The 18,538-nt window shown below is 37.9% G+C and overlaps 1 protein-coding gene across 1 annotated transcript in view; it reads right to left on the bottom strand.

Annotated features, from left to right (window-relative positions):
* The window catches only part of LOC110850990 (cholecystokinin receptor), a 31,976-nt gene extending 13,476 nt beyond the window's left edge, over window positions 1–18,500 (bottom strand). The window contains exons 1-8 of the mRNA XM_035853349.1: window positions 18,231–18,500; window positions 12,367–12,491; window positions 12,210–12,296; window positions 10,988–11,217; window positions 5,939–6,053; window positions 1,870–1,901; window positions 1,728–1,765; window positions 1,530–1,660 (exon numbers count right to left, since the gene is read on the bottom strand). Coding sequence (XP_035709242.1) covers window positions 1,530–1,660; window positions 1,728–1,765; window positions 1,870–1,901; window positions 5,939–6,053; window positions 10,988–11,217; window positions 12,210–12,228 — 565 coding nt within the window. The 5' untranslated portion in view covers window positions 12,229–12,296; window positions 12,367–12,491; window positions 18,231–18,500. The remainder of the gene's footprint in view (window positions 1–1,529; window positions 1,661–1,727; window positions 1,766–1,869; window positions 1,902–5,938; window positions 6,054–10,987; window positions 11,218–12,209; window positions 12,297–12,366; window positions 12,492–18,230) is intronic.
* Between the last annotated feature and the right edge of the window lie 38 nt (window positions 18,501–18,538).

Here is an 18,538-nt window from a genome sequence, read left to right as displayed (position 1 = left end):
CAAACAGTTGGGAACCATCCTTTGCAAGATATTAAAATAACTTAATTTATCTTTACCCAAAATTATTTACCAATTTGCCCCAATTAAACGTCACATTTGACAAGTTCTGTACATACAAATGGACTTGATGATCTCAAGATATTAATAACTTCATAAGAGTCGTACAAGTAAGTTAATAGCAACGACTCTTTCACCCAACACTTGTCTAACTTTATGTGACAATCATTCGAGTAGTTGGCATGAGGTCGTCACATACATCAAGTTGATTAAGTGACACTAGTCACTGTAGTCGACTGACTAGTGTCCCAAGTATGAATATGCATATATTCCAAGAATACCTATTCGGTAACATCATGGTTTAAAATGTTACCAATATCTTTGAACCAAGTATCCGATGATTGTAGCATATATTTGATCATGTTTTTCATAAAGTGATAAATATGGTGATGATAGTGATTATCACACAACTACCGATGAACTACATCGTCAGAGTATTTTATGAATGCGGGCGTTGGTTAATTGACAACAACGCCCTAATGTGACTTTTGACGCTGGTGTCTACATAAAATGCATCGCTTAGTGTGCACCAAGTTGAACAACTTTTACTTTGTTAAAGGCCGAAAAAGGATCTCCGTTTTCAGGGATGCATAAAGACCATAAATCAAAGACTCTCACGACCTCAAATACAAACAGCAAACTCGATTCCGGTCTGCAAAAGTTGATAAATTTTCTGCTTTTTTGTATTTCCTCGCAGCAGAAGCGCCCGCCCGCCCGCCTTTAAACTTTTCTCTCATAACTGACGACATTTTTTTCCCAGAAACTTTTCTGCAATTTACTCCAACTCCGGAAAACGACTTTGTAGTGGTAAAAATTTCATGGACAAACCTTTGAAACTTTGTGTATTACTAAATCCACAATATGCAATTGCGGTTGAGGCTGGGAGCAGAGCAAAACCAAACCTGTCATTTTCCTATAAAATATTCATCCCACTTATTTGTGACTTGTGCTGGCATGCTGATAGGGTTTCTCTCTTTTAAAACTTTATACTTTGATGGCCTGAGTGCCAAAAGGTCGCTTCGGAGCGCAGATAATTTTACTCTGTGACACTAACTTTGTGATAATTAAAAAGTAACAACCAAGTTTCACATTGTTTTTCAAGGCTAAACACGGATCGCAAAGACTCGAAATGTGAATATCTACTCATCATTACGGGATCAAAAGAACAAGGGATTATGGGCTAAAATGAGAATCAAGATTTGTCAATGACTCGAGGGTTTTCAAGTACAGCTTTTATGTAATTTTGGTAACACGAGGCAATTTTTCAGGATGTGCATGTATGTAATCCGAGTATTACAACTTTCGTACAAGGGGTTACGTATGCATTGTTGTAAATTAATCCATCGATCTACAAACTTAATCATTACGAAGGAAAAATGTGTTCAACATTATTATTTCATAATCATGTTATGAAACTCAACTCCTCAGCACTAAAACTTTAGAGTACATCATAAGTGTATTTTGCCACTTACCAGAATCGCGGATGGGCTGTAGCTCAGAGAAGATGGCGATCGGAATGTTGTACGTAAGAGCAAAGAACCACACCGTGAATATCATTTTGCAAGCATGCGATCTCGTCTGCCACTTTCGGGATTGTAGCGGCCTGTAACAATGAAAAAACAATTATGCCTCCTTTCACCACACATTAGAGAAGCTCTTCTCATACATACCTGCAAATTGCGAAATATCGCTCCAGAGAAATGGCCACCTGTTAAAATTACAAAATCACGCCTTCATCAGAATATGTTCGTTTAAGGCCAGTTGGACTGACGGGGGTCTGGAAATGTAACTAATGATAATGAGAAAACTTGCCAGCGTCCAAACCGCAACAGAGACAGACACGGCTGTAAATTAATTTAAATAATCACAATTTAGAGTGTTATGCCATCATTTAATAACAACAACTTCATTACGAATGACTTTCGTACAAGTCGCAACCAACCAACGTTACCAATGGACAACAATTTATCTATGTGCGAAACTCTTAATGGACCAACGCCTACTCAAGTACGCAGTCAAGGTAAAGGGTATTAATGACAAGTCCAATTACGCTTTCCCTCCTCTTGATTCTCAAATTGGTTCCGACGTCAAGGTCATCGACAGCACTGAAGACAACGAACAACTCATCTCTACCACGACCACCCACCACTCAATGTACATAATAAATATTGATTGGAGCACAGTTTATTCTATTTTACGATCAATATTCCCCCGTTTACCGACGAATTACAGTATTTTCTCCATCTATTTATTGCACACTTTCCCATTAAAATATTCAATTTTGCCAAATTGGCATCAATACCAGCCTCAATTATAACAACGGTGGAAAGATATCACGCATCTTATTTTTTCGACAAAAGACTGGGAGCATTTTGTCCTCAGGCCGACTGTTTTTATCCATGTCGAAATATAATAATATATTTACTATTACGTTCTTCGGAACAAAATTGGAATATCTCTTTGACTTGGACACGTAAAATGTTGGATTGAAATCGAGCTCGAATATTGTGGATTTCACGGCTCAGCGAGTTTGGTTGGGTTCTTGTAGAGTCAAATCCGTATCAAATAAGTATGATTATTATCGAGATAAATAGACCAATGTTCGAGTTGCCCTCATGTCCTCGGATGGTTCAAGTTGTCTACAACAGTAAAATCTAAATAAAATACTAACGATCCACCTACTCAACACTACATATTGGACCTTTTACAACTACCACTTGTACTATTTACTGCCATGCACTATTTACTTGTACCACGATAAATAGGATGGATTGATACTTTCAAGTCTGGATTGAATAAAAGTGATTTGATGAAATTTAAAAATAACACTGTTTTTGTCACCAGCTCGACACAACATTGATTGGATTTATAATTGATGACACAACTTGTGCGGTTTTGGCAAAAAACAGAACTACAGGTTCAGAAACCATTTGAACCGAAGGACTTTTGTGTGTTTGGAACTCTGCATCTACGTATTTTCGAATTTATTTATATAAATAACTCGAGGCTGTTGTGGTTTCAGAGATTGCAAATGCAATAAACTCGCATAACGCCACAATGCACTTGCATGCTGCAGATGAGGTCATACTTACATTCATACGTTCATGCTGTCTGACCCCATATTTGCAAATTGCAATAACAGTAAAATTAATTAGACAGATTTCAAAAGTAGTTAAATATTGAAAATCAAGGTCATTTATCCACAATGCTAAAATTTGAAGGTAGCATTCGCTTAATTTCAAGTTTTCACTTTCACCCACCACAACATTTCATAAGCATTCATATTTCAAACCGCAAAATTTTCATCGTTCAATCATGTGGCTAATGCTCTCTAAATGCATATTTTACTCGTTTTGTCAACTCTGCCTTGTCAATTTAGCATAATCTAAGAGTTTGTTTTTGCAGAGAAAAGTTGGATCATTCTAAACTCGTAAATTGAGCCCACTGAAATAAATCCCATGACATTATCAAATTGCATGCTCACAAGATGCCAAATGGTTGATAGCAGTTGTTTCATGGTACTGATGTACAACTGCCGATTATATGGCAGGCATTAATTGCGATTTGGACTGAAATGCTGTAAATCTTCCGAAACTTTGCATTTTCCCTACGGGTTCGTGTCATACTCATTTATACTCAACAACGATAATCTGCGATAGATTTCTGAGCAAACTTCAAAAACCAGTGAGAAGCAGAAAGCCAAGAACTAACTGCATCATCGAAGAGCATGTATCCCCTTGACGTACATTTGCTCCAAGAAGATATAGAAGTCGGGCATGGTCACCACCACCGCTCGCAATGCAACCGTTGCAAAGTAAATGAACGGCCCACATGGTAGTAGAAAGTGCACTTTGTCTCTAATCTCGCCACGGACCTGATACTCAGATGAGTCTTGTAGTACATATTTTAATGTTGGATGACACCTTGACATTACCTAATTCCGCTTATTGCCTACTTGTGCATGTGAACACGTAGAGCAAAAATCATCTGCAATTCATCTCCCTCTCTCTCTCTCTGCCCAGCATGCCGACTTGTTTTGCCATAATTTCTGAAAAAGCTATTCTGTGCTTTGGCAAGATCTACTCTCTTGTTATCAGCTCGTCTTCCGTCTCTCTGGGTGGAGGACGGATACGCATTTACGACAGCTCTTACCTCAATAAGAGTAGAACATGATCCATTTTCTCTCACACCCACACACGATAAATCTCTCGGGCTTGATTTATTTTGACCACATGGTACAGACTCCGGATCCAAGTTTTTTCCAGCTTTTCACAACCACCGACTCTTTCACTTACTGATTCCATGCCTGGCGTGTTCTCCTTGTCATTGTTATTGCATTCTTGGGTTATGTATGGCACTAAAGTGTGAAGAGATTGTCCTATTTAAAATAAATGAACCAGCTTCTTACGGCTACAGATTTGTAGTTGCCTAAGGTTGATTTATGGCCTTGGAGTAAAATTCAAAATTTTCAAAATTCCGTATTTATTTTTGCTAGTTTAAACGTAAATTCTGCAAAAGAAAACAATTTCAAATGCTGTTTTATACGATAGCATGAAGTGATATGCACGTGCATGTTCTTTTTTGGTTCGTAGAATTTCAGAATTAAAGAAAAGTGTTGAAAATCCGGCACAATTTTAATTCGAGAAAAATGGCTTCCATCATCTAATTGGAGCCGATACAATTGTTTGGGAACGGCGAGAATACGTAACACTCAAAGTTTTACAAAACACCACCCCAACTTCTAACAATTGACAATGGTTTCCAAAACCTAAGGGAAACAAAATTGTTTTTAATCTGATTAAATCCCACACAAAGTTGAAATGTGTTTGTGGCATTCAATGATGATAAATTTTCTAAAGATCGAAGAACCATAACGCTCCCTCCGTCTTAGGAACAACAAACTCCGTGTTGTGTTTAATTGGATGGAGGCGTATCTGAGAACCCTCTCCACTAATGGCTTGCCATATTTCTCGCAATGTAATTGATGCTTATAGTCCAGCCGTAATGTGTCTGCCTGACAACTGAGAATGCTCAATCTCGTAGCCGGAGCAGAAACTAACTCGCAGTGAGTGGAATGCTCACTTTCTCCTCATGTTCGCTACCTTTCTATCAATTGTTACACTGCGATGGACAGGATGACGGACGTATCGTACAATCAACACTTCCACAACTGCTGTTCTGGTAGGTCAAATACCGGAACTGTGAAATTTTGGGGAATTTATCTATCTTATAAATAGACAATTCTCATGTTGTTCTAATGGCTCAAGCGAACCATCGTTACTGCATCGGTGGGAGGAGGTGATATGAAGCTTCATCCGTCTAAACTAACAACTCCTCAGAGCCCAACCAACCTTGAAAGAAAATAAACCGACAGTTCATCAAAACAAAAAGAAGAAGGAAGCAATTGGTGCAAGAGAGATATGTACTTGTACAGCAGAAATTTCTCTCTTCTTCTGGACCAGAAAGGTGGTCCCGATGATGATGACGTCAAATTGATGTGACAGTCCCATCAAAAAAATGCTGTACATCCAAAGAGCAGAGGTGAAGAGTAAATTTAGGCATTTGCAATGGTGTACAGTTTGAAAGTGAGAAAGGGTTTGGAGAAATTTGATCCCATGACTTGACTCTGAACGAACGGAGCATAAATCTAACGGCGGCATGAGTTGCAAAATTTCTGAACGATTGTTGCGGTGGTGAGGGAAGAAGCACTGGTGCATGGAGGCGATAAACGGATTGGGGACACAAATGGAATGTTGTAACGGTAATTGATGTAACTTTCTCCGCCCCTCCGGCACGAGGAATGAATGAATGAATGTCCAATTCTTCTTGGGATGAAAGTTGGTTGCGACTTGTGACTTTTGCCAGCATTTGTGTAGCTTACCTTGGAAATATGGAATTAAGCGACACATTAAATGTCCGAAGATGAAGTTCCTCAGGATCTGTCCAATTAGGGTAAATGGCATGCAGAAGACTCCCAGTAGCAGGTCGGATATGGCCTAAAATAGACAGAATAAGAATACATTTTAATAACCGCTGCCCACCACGCGGCAAACTCCTCTGACAACAAAAAGTTATTTATTAAGCTGATAACGAGACAGTGAATGACATTTATGAATGAAATTTTCATCTTGTATGATGCAAATATCTTAAATTTGGATGTTTATGGATACGCGTACTCAGGTATTTTTCTGTCAGAAGGGAGACAGGCAGTAGGAAGCTTCAACCTCGTTAAGTTTATAATTTTCATCTTTACGAAGAATGACGTCCTTTGGCGCGTTCTTGAAACAATGAAGTAAGAATTTCATCTTCAAGCTTGTCTGAATTTCTGGAACCTTAAGATTACTAAATATAGGTCAGCGCTACAAGGAACCGAGTATAAATACACGTTCAGCCATGTATATTCATGTATACATGGCGTCCACTATTACTTAGAACAATAAGTACTTGTGTAGGCCTGCTGGGTGCGAAAATTAGGTTATCCGACTAAACATAAGTTCGTTCCGGCCGACTTGTTCATCATTTCTCCTTCTTCCACACACATGGTGGCGAGAGGGAAACCAATTAAAAACTTCAACTCATTATGAGCCATGCTCTAATTATAAATTTTCCTACTTGTTAACTTGCTCAAAATGAAATTCATACTGTTTTCAGCATATTTACACGGACGAAGACAATTCTTCCTGAAGGTGTGTGTAGAGGAGAAGCTTCCTTTTCGTGGTGCGGTGGATGTGGCGTAGACGGTATTTACATATTTGGGTAAAAGAACTATACCTAATGTGTGTCTGAAAAATCTGCATGATGGCCACACGTGTGGATTATCGACCCTGCCAGCTCACTGGTCTATGAAACTAAGTTGGGTGGCAAAATTGGAAAATTCTGACTTATCCACGCCACTATGTATACTTCCATACATATATTTGAAAATGCAGGATGTGTAGGAACGGAAGTCGGAATAATGAAGCACACACAGGTAATATTCTTTTGTTGTTGTTTGGAGAAAGTTAAACTCTGTGGGTTCTTTCTCTCTCGCTTTCTCTTTCTATTAAACTAAGGCAGCGGCATCCGCATGCCGAGATTTAATCTTTATACTCTCCACCACAACATGGCCCATTTTTTGCTGAAATTATCATGCCTATGTCCATCCCACAATTACCATGGTATGAATTTCCTACTATGCCAAATTTCAATTTCATACCAATAAAATATTCAGCAAGCCAAGTAAGTATTACGATCCACTGCTTTGACTGACACCACGTACGTACGTACTCATACAACACAGTTTTCATTTTCATTATTATGATCATGGTTCCTCGTCTCAAATATTGAAAATAAAAATATGCATGGCCGCATCGGATTTTCTATCCGCCGCCGTCGCATTCCTCCTAAACGCCTCAGTCATCAGGCCAGATCGCGTGGTTTGCCTTGCCTTGAAATGCGAAAGAACGTGATATACATGCCAACCATGCAAGACACATGCTCTTGACTAAATTAAATATGTTTCCTGGAAACCTGCTGGATGGCTTCAAAATTGTAAAGAGAGCCAGATAAGTTTCGTTTAGCCAGCGAAAACGAAAGTAAAGAAGGATTAAAGAGATAAAGGGATAAGATTTGGGGCATAGTTTTCCGCTCGGTGCTGGAAGAAAATAGTTTTAATTCCTCGCACACATTTCCTTCTCCGTTACGCTCAACACGCTTAACACAATTCCCTTCCTAATTCCTAAGATACTTTTTCACAATTAAAATTTTCTTATTCTGCAGAACAAAAAAACACGACCGGCCGTATAATTGCACGAGTTGGTAAAAGTTGTCGTTATGCATCTCAATCTTAAACATTGAAACGTTTCACTCAATCGTGTGAAGAATGGGTTTGGGGCGAAATGAGTTTCGCAAAGTTTCACGACTCTTTGTACATAAATAGCATTACGCTGTCAGTTTCAAGAGCAATTCACAAAACTAAATGAAAGAAGGGTTTCACTACATTGTGATTATTTTTAGTCCAAAAAACAATAAGACGTTTCAAGTTCACATGGTTCCACTAACATGGTTAAGCTCAACTATTTACGTAACATTTATTAGTAGCGATGTATCTACTTAATAAAGTCAAAGTCAGGCTTTCAAATTTAAACTTACATAATGCAAAGCTTTAGGAATTATTAGCCAGCTATATTAAAACGCCTTATAGTATTGACTGATGACAGGAGCATACATATCTTGCCTCGTCGAGATTATTTTGTCATATTAATAATAATACCTCCTCCTCCCGAGACTGAAATGCACGAGCTGAGACTGAGGAGAGTAGTATTAGCTTTGAGTATGAAACCTACCACTATTCCATACGTAAATAATTTCACGACGAGATTTAGACTTTCACTCGGTGGTGAAAATATAATTTGTCGCTTATTTAACCAGAAAATGCACACTCAATTATTTCCATGACTGGAGACTGGAGGCAATATATTCTCCTCTGCATGGTCCGACCCAAGTAGGCTCAGCCCCACTCGATAAAAAGCAGTGGAGGAAGAAGCCACACACGGATGAGGGGATGTATTAGGACAAGTTTTAAATTTCATTATCGATCAGTCAGTAGCATTGTCTGCAAATAATTCACTTGTCTGCGGCCTGCAATTTTGCTTTCTCTCCCAATTTGCATGACCTAAGCTGGCGTTGGAGCAATAGATAATTTCGAAAGCCCTGCACTCGACAGTATTATTCTTCTCGATGTATAATATATATACGTTACAAGGCTCGTGCTTCCTCCACAAGGCAATCTATTAACTTAATATGTACGAGGAGAGAAGCACTTACTTGGGTCGTTGGTTGGGTTGACTTTCATTGTGATGAATACAGAAGAAGAAGAACTTTACGTAACCGCCTAACCAAAATGATAGACTGTGATAGCTCATAAATTGCTCCAGCTTTTGTCAAGGTTCATTGAAACTTTGAGAAAAAACTGTATTGAGGTGGTCGTTATACGTTCGTATACATGTTGAATCGAGGGTAATGACTGTGATGTCTCGAGTGTTATTAAATTTCTTTGTTTAAGATTAAATTAAAGTCTAAGGGTCAAATTCAAGTTATGACGCACATGGTTAGATCATATCGAGTATATAAATATATACGCGTCCATGCTAATTTTGTGCAATGTCTATCGTCCCAGTCTCACAAAAGGTCTTTGTAGGCTGGCATTATTTTCATGGAAATAGTTTGTGCACATTTTTGGCCAACTGCACAAAGTGAAATTGACGTGGCTATCTTCACCCAAAATAAATATGTATTGATACCACAACAGTTATTAAGGAGATGAATACATTTCGGAAAGTAAAGAAAATAAAGAAAAAGAAAGCAAGCGATGTTCTCGAGGGAATAAAAATTTTCATGCTTAGGCATTCACTTAACACGATTATACAATTTACGACTTGTTTGCTGGAACACTTTCATTTTCATTTAAACAACCGCAATCTCAAATTCTACCCATGAGATCCATGGCTGAAAGCGTTACATAAACACCCTTCAACCGTTCACGATTCAACGAGGTTTATGGTATTTGAAAAGTTGGAACAATCAACTTCATCACCACTGCTGCTGCCATTTTATTGTATTAACAAAACCCAGCAGCTCCTACTTTTCCCACTCTGACCTGTTTCTTGGCTTCTAAAGGATACACATACCGCAACAACTACGTCTTTATTTCAATCCGGATTGAAAGACTTGGTTGTTCACGCTTTTCGGGATTGCATTCATTTAAACGTGTTCCTTATTGTGCTTGGAAATATGCTTCCTAAAAAGTTATCAAACTAAGAAGTTGTTGTGCTCTACCGGTATTTTTCCTTAGCTCGACGTAGCTTTTGTATGCGTCCGACTTGTTTCATTAATATATCGAGCGAAGAAAATTATCCCATGCTAAAATATTTTAATTATTTATTCTTGAATATAGTTTCTAGCAACACAATGAGGAAAATTCTTGTTCTCGTTGGGAATGCGAAGTTAATATGGCGAACCAATTGCTTTCAAGACTTTCGCAGGAGCGCAAAGTGAGTATGTATGCATACTGATGGTTGTGTACGTATATATTCTCAAATTATAGGTATTTCATAGACATATATATACCAAGATGACTTGGTGTTTTCCTTTGTTAAGAAAATAATGTGGATTATTCTACGCTACTAGAACAGAGGTCGCTTAAACCCCTATAGTTAACTAGATAGGAAAACCCAAATTTTTATTTTCTTACGGTATTGGTTAATTTGTCGAACGGTCAATTGCACTAATTTTTATGCATTTGGCCTCTCATTCCTTCAGTTCCAACCCATTGGTTCATTTGCGTAAATCTCACATTGCCCATTTTCGGCTTTAAGCGTTAAATAAACTCTATGCCTATCGCGAATGCGTCAAAATATGCAAATGAACGGACAAGGCAAGTTTAATTTGAGAATACAGAGGTAGTTGGCCCGTGGTACTTCAGCGTTATGATGGTCATTAGAATTCGGGGATGTAAAAGTTACAGAAGAAGGAATAATAATTATGCCAAAAGTTGCTTGCTATTTGACTTGTCCAGGAAACTATTGATCCTACGTAGCAGTTCGCGGTAAATGCGTTGCGTTCGTAAATTGCACACATAGAAAACAAAATATGGAACCAGGTGCTGTTTGGAACGAATAATAATTACTGCTTAGTCCCCTTTGTCACGAAATGTTCGCTAAGTCGGGGAAAATCATGAATGAAGAAATTATTGATGGCATGTAAATAATGAGTTGTGTAACAATAAATGGCTGTAAAGTTGTAAATAGAGTAAAATCCAGCAGTGGATAAGCCCGGAAATTTGCACCTTTCGTAAGAACAATACTAATTGAGTGATAATTAATTAATAATGGCCAGCCACCACAGTAAACAGGCACAAGTCCAGATGGAAATTACCAAAAATGTGACTCACCAAGTTGAGAAGAAGGACGTTGGTCACGGTTCGCATTCGTCTGTTCTTGATGAGGGTGAGGATGACGAGAAGATTTCCGAAGAACGAGAGGAAGAAGATAAAAAAGTACATCGGAATGATAAAGTTTTTCCCAGGAAAGGGAGGGAGACCGATGGGAGTTGGGGCTGGCTCTGAAGTGGGCCCTGTCCCAACCTCGGTGAAGTTGGAAATCATATTTTGGCTCATGCTACCTAAAAATGGGAAGAAAAAAAATCAATCAATTTTACTTACGGGTTTTAGATTACTCTTACACATTTTGCAATGCAGTTAACGCTGCTATTTTCACTTTATAAAGTTTTTTTTTACTGAAGAGTTTCATCTCGGGGAAGTTGAGACAGATAAGAATATTCACGGGGTAGGTATGCCAAAATGAGACAAAGTCATTGCAGCACAATGAAACAAACACTGTTCTGCTGCATCCCAGATTTGTCAAGTGTGTTGACTAATTTGTTGGTAAATATTTGTGTGAAACGTATTAAAAAGTGAAAATGTCAAGCAAGAAGGGAAATCCAAGGAATGAGAAGTAAATAGCAAGTATTTCAAGATTTAGAGTCCTTCATTGAAAATGAGAAAAATAGGTCACAGGCTCGAAGAGAAGAGGTGACGTCTAAAGTAAAGAACTAAAGAAGTGTGTAAACAAAGCAATTCTCCGGAAACACGACAGCCAGCATCATAATAGAAACGGGAAGGAAGTTTGTAATTTCGAGATTCTATTAATGTGAACTTTTTTAATCGAAAGTTGTAACCAGCAACTAATTGAATTGAATATGACAGTACAGCACCAGGAAAAAAAACAAAAAAAAATCTGTCATTAATTTGTTGGTGACAAAAATTGTAAGTTTTCCGAGATGACATTGCCACATATGAAGGAAATTTCTTGGGAACGAGGCCTTATTAATGCCTTGCCAATTATTACCACATCAGCAGCGGTACAAATGGAAGAATTAGAAATCTTTCCTGGGTGAAAAGTCAAAGACGACTCGAAATATTACATTTGTTGATAGGCTACGACAAATTAGGAAAAATGGAGTTAGGGTCAGCGTTGGATAATGATGACGGCTCTTATTTAGCATTTGGTACTAGCACTATTATATGATTAATATTTTTAATTTCGTATATATTTAATTAATAATTCATTAAAAAGTTGAAAGTTTCGTTGTTAAAGTTAAAATCCATTTCATACCCATTCCAAAGTCACTCATAAGGACTGAGAAATTTGCAACAATTTTAGCCCAAGAGTTCCGAGTGTTGAATCAAGTAGTGAAATATTCTGAAAGTTTGAGACCCCAATGTCAATGTCAATAGCATATCCGTCACCAGCACCACTTTGAAGAAGAAACCTGTGCGGGCTGGGCCTTCATCCACATTTTTGTCTAAGAGGGAGTGAGACGTCCATTTGACTTCCCACCCTTCGGGGATTATCAATATATCGCTCCATCGCACACAGGAAAAATCTTGACAATATCTGAAAGCAAAAAAAGACACAGTTAATGCAGACTTGTTGTACTTTATAGCAGAGCGACTCCTCATATCCACCAACCAGCTAACTCCCACTCAAGTAAACAAATCCGAGGACTTAAAAAGACCAAATGCGTTGACAATTTCGAGCAGTAAAAGAACAAACTGCCTTTGATAACTTTGCGATGAAGGTTGGGAAATTACCGTCAAATAGCGATTTGGGCCTTGTAGCAGATTCTCTTTTTTTGCGTCAAGCAAAAGAGCAGAATTTTGTGGAAATGTTTTTTTGTCTTTATCTATGTCACAAACAGCCTGAGGTCAACACGGGACAAGGAGTAGTATGGATGATTTCATAATGCTACCTTTGTCCTGTCCATATTTCTTTTATTCCGCACGGAAGACTCATATCTCATGACAATGAGGAGAAAAGTCAAAGTAAAGCCGGCAGCTAAATCCAGTCTGATTTCTGTGTCAACGCTTGACATATTTGCACACACACACACAATTCCTGCCTTGTTTGGGGGTGTACCAAGCAGCTCTTCTCGGGACGAAATAATTGGGGACAAGGCAACGATACGTGTATTCTGTTATGTGACTCGTGTCTTATTTTAAGATGAGGACAAAAGGGGACACGGAATTCGGGATCAAAATAGGATAAAACAGGCCTCGCCTTCTTCTTCTCCGTATTCCCCCGCATTCCTCGAAAGAGCGTCGGCAGAAGAAAACTTATTAACTAAGAAGGCGGCCTGGTTCATCAGATTAAGACTTATTTAGCCTGGTTCAAAAAAGACCCCACTCCTCGTGGAGAACTCAATTTGGATTTGTTGATTGGAACAGTTTTGTCGTCCTTTGTTATGTAATACGTACGTAGAAAAGTATACATATGTAACTTTGTAAACGGAGTATCCAGCAATTTAGTCAATCCTACTTTAAATTCAACATGAGCTGCTGAGGATAACACGAAGTGCTTCAATTAATTCATTAATCATTCCTCTTTTTTATCCGGTATACGTAAGAGGATTCATCTGCATTGCCTACTGGCACTTATCGTCAAGCATGCTAAGCCTAAACAATGCATCAGCTTTGCAAATAACTAACATAATCACAAAACCTGTACAGGAAACCTTTACTGCCGATCTTGCACAACTGCAAACAAATGAACCAATTGACCTTTATTTTGATAACATCACTGATCAAGGATTTGCGACTGCTGATCGTTTTTCTTGACTATCCATCCATCCATCTAGGAGTCCCCTCGAGTGAAGTAATTCCGCATGAATCGAAGAGTAAATAATTGTTTCATCCTCATGTAATCTCTTTCATCCTCACTTCAATGACTACGCTTTTAAGACTGTTACTGCAGTTTACGAAAAACATTCTGCTGCTGCTGATGTTCAACTACTTTTTGTTGTCTTGGCCCTTCTCTAAAATCTCGAAAGCTTGAAAAGGAAATTGCATTTCATTTACAGTGTTCATTCGCTCGCAATTGAATAAAATATAATCATTATGTAATTTCAGGATAAATAATGCATTATTTATATCCCTAGCCAAACATGGCAAACATTGTGTAAACATAAAATTTCTGTGTCATGTGTCCGTGTAAAAGGATATAAGTATTTTTGGTGGGTGCAAAGCATTATGCATTTATTGATGTTACATCTGCGACGCATAAAGTATTTTTGGTAAATAAAATGAAACATATTAGCTCATAAATTGCTCTAAATTTCAGTGTCGGTGAAAAGTCACAGAAAGAGTGATGTCGGTTAACCTCACTGAAGATCTAAATTCAAGGAAAGGACCGAATTTCGAAATCTTTTGCTCTGTATCTGGTATCCTTCAATTATTTCTTGGTAGTAATCGAGCTGGATACAGACATCAACGGGAAAACTGACAGGTTTTCCTGTGTCTCATCAGTGCCTGCCGACTGTCGTCTGACTCCAACTTTCATCCGCCTCATGACATGTCTTGGAGAAAAGTCGATTATCCAATCGAGCACGAAATTTTAGGGAGGCTCGAACTGTGGGATCAAATTACGAGACACGAACGATTCGCCATGGCTGACAGTCGCTCATACCACATTGAGCAAAGTTTCAAAGCTAAGTTTGGAGGCCACTTATAGCCACTGATGACGACGTGAGGTTTCAATGATGCAAAAAAATGCCAATATGCAGAAAATATTTCCTATGAAAAGCCTAAATCAATTGGCAATCTAAATGTGGGAAACACCCACACACGCAACAAAGAATATTGCAATATGGCTCGAATTGTATGTACAGGCTTTTCAAGAAATATTGCTACATTTTTATCCGTGTTTGCTATTTGTTATAAAAGACGGGATCGATCTACATATTTTTTTGAACTTGATTAAAATCTCAAGTTTCATTACATGCTTATATAACTTTTGTTATTTATATTGAAATTTCAGTAAAACCGTAATGAAATTTCAAATTAGTATAATTTCAGATAAATCTAGCTCTGGTATGTTGGAATTTGAGAATTACGTCAAAATCTTTAAGTATACTAGAATTCAACCTTAAATAATGTTAATCTTTTGAGAATTGTGAAATTAAGCGTGTAATTACACACCTTAGTACGTTTGGCTCATGAGGTAATGCGAGTTTACTACCAAAACCTCACTTAAACTGTCACAAGTGAGTTACATATAAATCTATCGAAATGCGAAGGGTATGTATATATTTGCCCCAAAAATACGTTCAGCTTATTACTTGTGTAACTTATTATGTATTACACAGATTAATCTAAGTATCTAATATCAATAAGTTGATAGATTTAGTAACTGGTTGCATAATAGAATATAAATCCCAATTATGAAAGTCGAAAACATGAAAAGTTGTTGACACAGTCGTTATTTTTTGAAGATGCATATGCATATAACTAAAGTTTCCATTTCATGCAAGGAATTTTTATCTGTAGCATTTTTGGTTTTGACATAAAAGACCACCGCTCAATTATATTGCTTTCGATAGATTCCAGATCGGATGTCTCATAAGTTATGAAGCTATGAGCTGGGTGCTCAGGACTGAACAACAAACTTGAAAAAATTTGCATTCAAATTTTTTATTGTTTTCTGTGCCAAACTTGCAACTTTAGATCGTCAATACGGTGAAACTTTCATAATATGTGAAACAGGTTTAACTAATCCTTTTATGTATAGTTATGTAACTGTTTGTCAGACACTGTTGATACAAAAACTATTGGATCTGGCAGTATACATGCATATATGAAAATATGCACATGTATAATATTACCAATTAATCACAGATCCCCCATCTCCCAGTTTAAATCCTTCGTGAGTGATACAGGTATTCGAATTTGCAACTTTCACCATGGAGAAAGTCTTCTCCTAATATTTGCATATACTCAGATTTAAATCAATATTACTTTTACAGACTGTGTGTTGAGTTGTATAAAATCCATGAACACACAATTGTTATTTGCCTCATACATGCATTCACACTTCTAAATTGTTCTGCATTCAAAATTGATTAATATCCAATAAACCAGTCTGGCACAAGTGTCTCATTTTCAAATTTCGCATTTTCCAAGTCTGTAGCAAGTACTTATTTGAAGAGCTCCACTTATTTAGTTTAAACTACTCATGCCACAAACAAAACTAGATCAAAATGTGAAGATCTGTATTTCTCGTAATCCATGGGAATCAATTCAATTAGTATCGCTCACTATAAAAAACACTCGTGTTTATTCACACATTTCTATCAAAATATGAATTTAAGCAGTCAAGTCTATCATTTTTGTGCTTAGTTTTGACATCTTTTATTACTTCCTCCCCTCATGAATCTTTCTTAACTGCACACTCATTGAAAATGGAGATCATGATCACGAGGGAAATGTGAGAATGTCACTTTCTTTCAATTCATGATTCGTAAATGTACACAGACGTGGATAAAGTAGCTCATAAAGTAGCTCAACGTTCCATAATTTTCCCAAGCAAACGATATATGAATGCAACGTCAAGAGCCAAAGCTAATTTATATTGAAACAAGTGCTACACGCGACCGACGAGACTCACGCGTCGTAGTACGAACGAACTCTAAGCAGAATTCCTTCCTTCGCTGTACAATCTTGATTATTACAATGAAAAACATTGGGCGTGAAACTCAGTCAGACGAGTGTAATATGTAGCGTGCCCATAAAGTTGTAAATGGTGAATTTACTCACCTACATACTTATTTAAAATGCAATTCCATGCCATGACGAAGCCAGACATAGAACATAATATTGCGTGCCAACGTTTCTGAACTGTGGACGATCAGGTTCAAATGAAGCGATGCCTCAGCTTCGTTCGCCGTAATTTTGCCCTTGCTAGGATTGAAAACTATTAGATTTCGTAAATTTAGCCCGACTCTCAACGGTCTCCATGAAATACGAATTTTCTTTTAAAGTGAAATGTTTCAAAACTGACAGTTTGCATGAAATGGGATTCCGGTTTAGTAAATTAGATTTACTCCCGTCTTCCTTCATGGAGAGGGACATCATCCGGCGTGTGTCTTGAAAGTGCACAATGTATGACTTGCCCTTGATATGACAAGCATAACGAATAAATAAGATGTTGTGTAAATACTTATCCACATTGCTCAAAGGAAATCATAATAACAATAAAAATAAAAGTGGATTCTGTCAAAGATTGATCCAGTGAAGGCCAGCCAGACTTTTCGTGGGAGCCCAACCATGGTTTCATGCATGCAGTCAGAAACCATACCCACAACTCCAGGGAAATGTAGCATCTTCAATTTCATTCTAAAGCAATATGTCCAACATAATCCGGACTGATCTTGTTGGAGCATTTTTCTCGGAAGTGCACACACGTCTAAGTACAACGCATCCTAGCAACGTATCAGTTTTCTCCAAGGATCAACTCAATAATTTGCTGGCACGATTTGAAGAAGCCGGAACATGCATCGGCTTTTCGAGCCAATGAGAATCTGCCACAGTGCGAGATTGATGTTGGTAAAGTCAAGTGATAATAAATAATGAGAAGAAGGCTCTGATCTAATAAACCGATGGTCTGCATGCATGGCGCAGCCATTCAACTTAATTAAAACCTTCCTGTAAATGTTTCCGTCTTCGTGGCAGTTGTACAACCGTTAATTTACAGTGACATATTTCCCCAACTAACTCTTGGCTCATTCCCCACTCCTTCATCCCACCAGCACCACCATCACCACTACCACTTCTAAATACTACGACAACTTGTGTATTGTTAGTCTTGGAGAAGGTGACTTTAATGCTTCTTTAATAACAGGGTATCCATAATGCCGTCTATTTGTGAAAACACGCTAAATCTGATCCCGCGGATTTATAATAAATACGTGTGTATTAAATTATGAAAATGTGGCCTCCAGTTAATCAGGGTTCAGTCAGAGCCAGTCCTTCATGACAAGTTTATATCTATGCAATTCGCCCATTCAACTATCACCAGTGCATCCGATTGCACCACTAATCATGACACCTACACACTAATCCAAATGACTAAGGGCGTTATTAAATGATTACTATTCCTAGAAATAATTAGCGACATTTTTTGCAACATTTTTGGAATGAGAGGAGAAGAGAGCGAAACCTGTTAAATGCTTCATAACGATGCTGTGTGGTTTTCCATTGCTAAAAATAGTGCATTCACGATTCCCCCGTCTCATCTCACCACCACAACCTTCATTATTATCGAGTAGCAGGAGTAGTAGTAGAAATAGTAAGCCATACTCACCACAAAGATTTCTTTCATTTGAATGTCACTTGTACATACTTCGCAGCAGCGATGCAACAGACCAACCTTGAACTTCACTAATGTTTCAAAAACAACCAGGCAATCCAGTAGATAAATGCGATGAGAATGTGGCTCAACTTGCCCCCCAATTTGTCTCTGGTTTTCTTCTAGCTCTCCGCCGCAGTTCTCACCGAGTGAAGTAGTTTGTCTCACTTTGAATAGTGTGTTCTCTTCGCAGCGTCGTGGTTTTTTTACGTGGAGCTGTTCGAACTATTAAATTGTTGAAGGGTTGTGTAAATTAAGTTGGT

This window comes from Folsomia candida, unplaced genomic scaffold (genome assembly GCF_002217175.1).
Source record: "Folsomia candida strain VU population unplaced genomic scaffold, ASM221717v1 Fcan01_Sc006, whole genome shotgun sequence".
Lineage (NCBI taxonomy): Eukaryota > Metazoa > Arthropoda > Collembola > Entomobryomorpha > Isotomidae > Folsomia > Folsomia candida.
The sequence above is the reverse complement of the archived record's forward strand: the minus strand, read 5'-3'. Positions and strand labels throughout refer to the sequence as shown.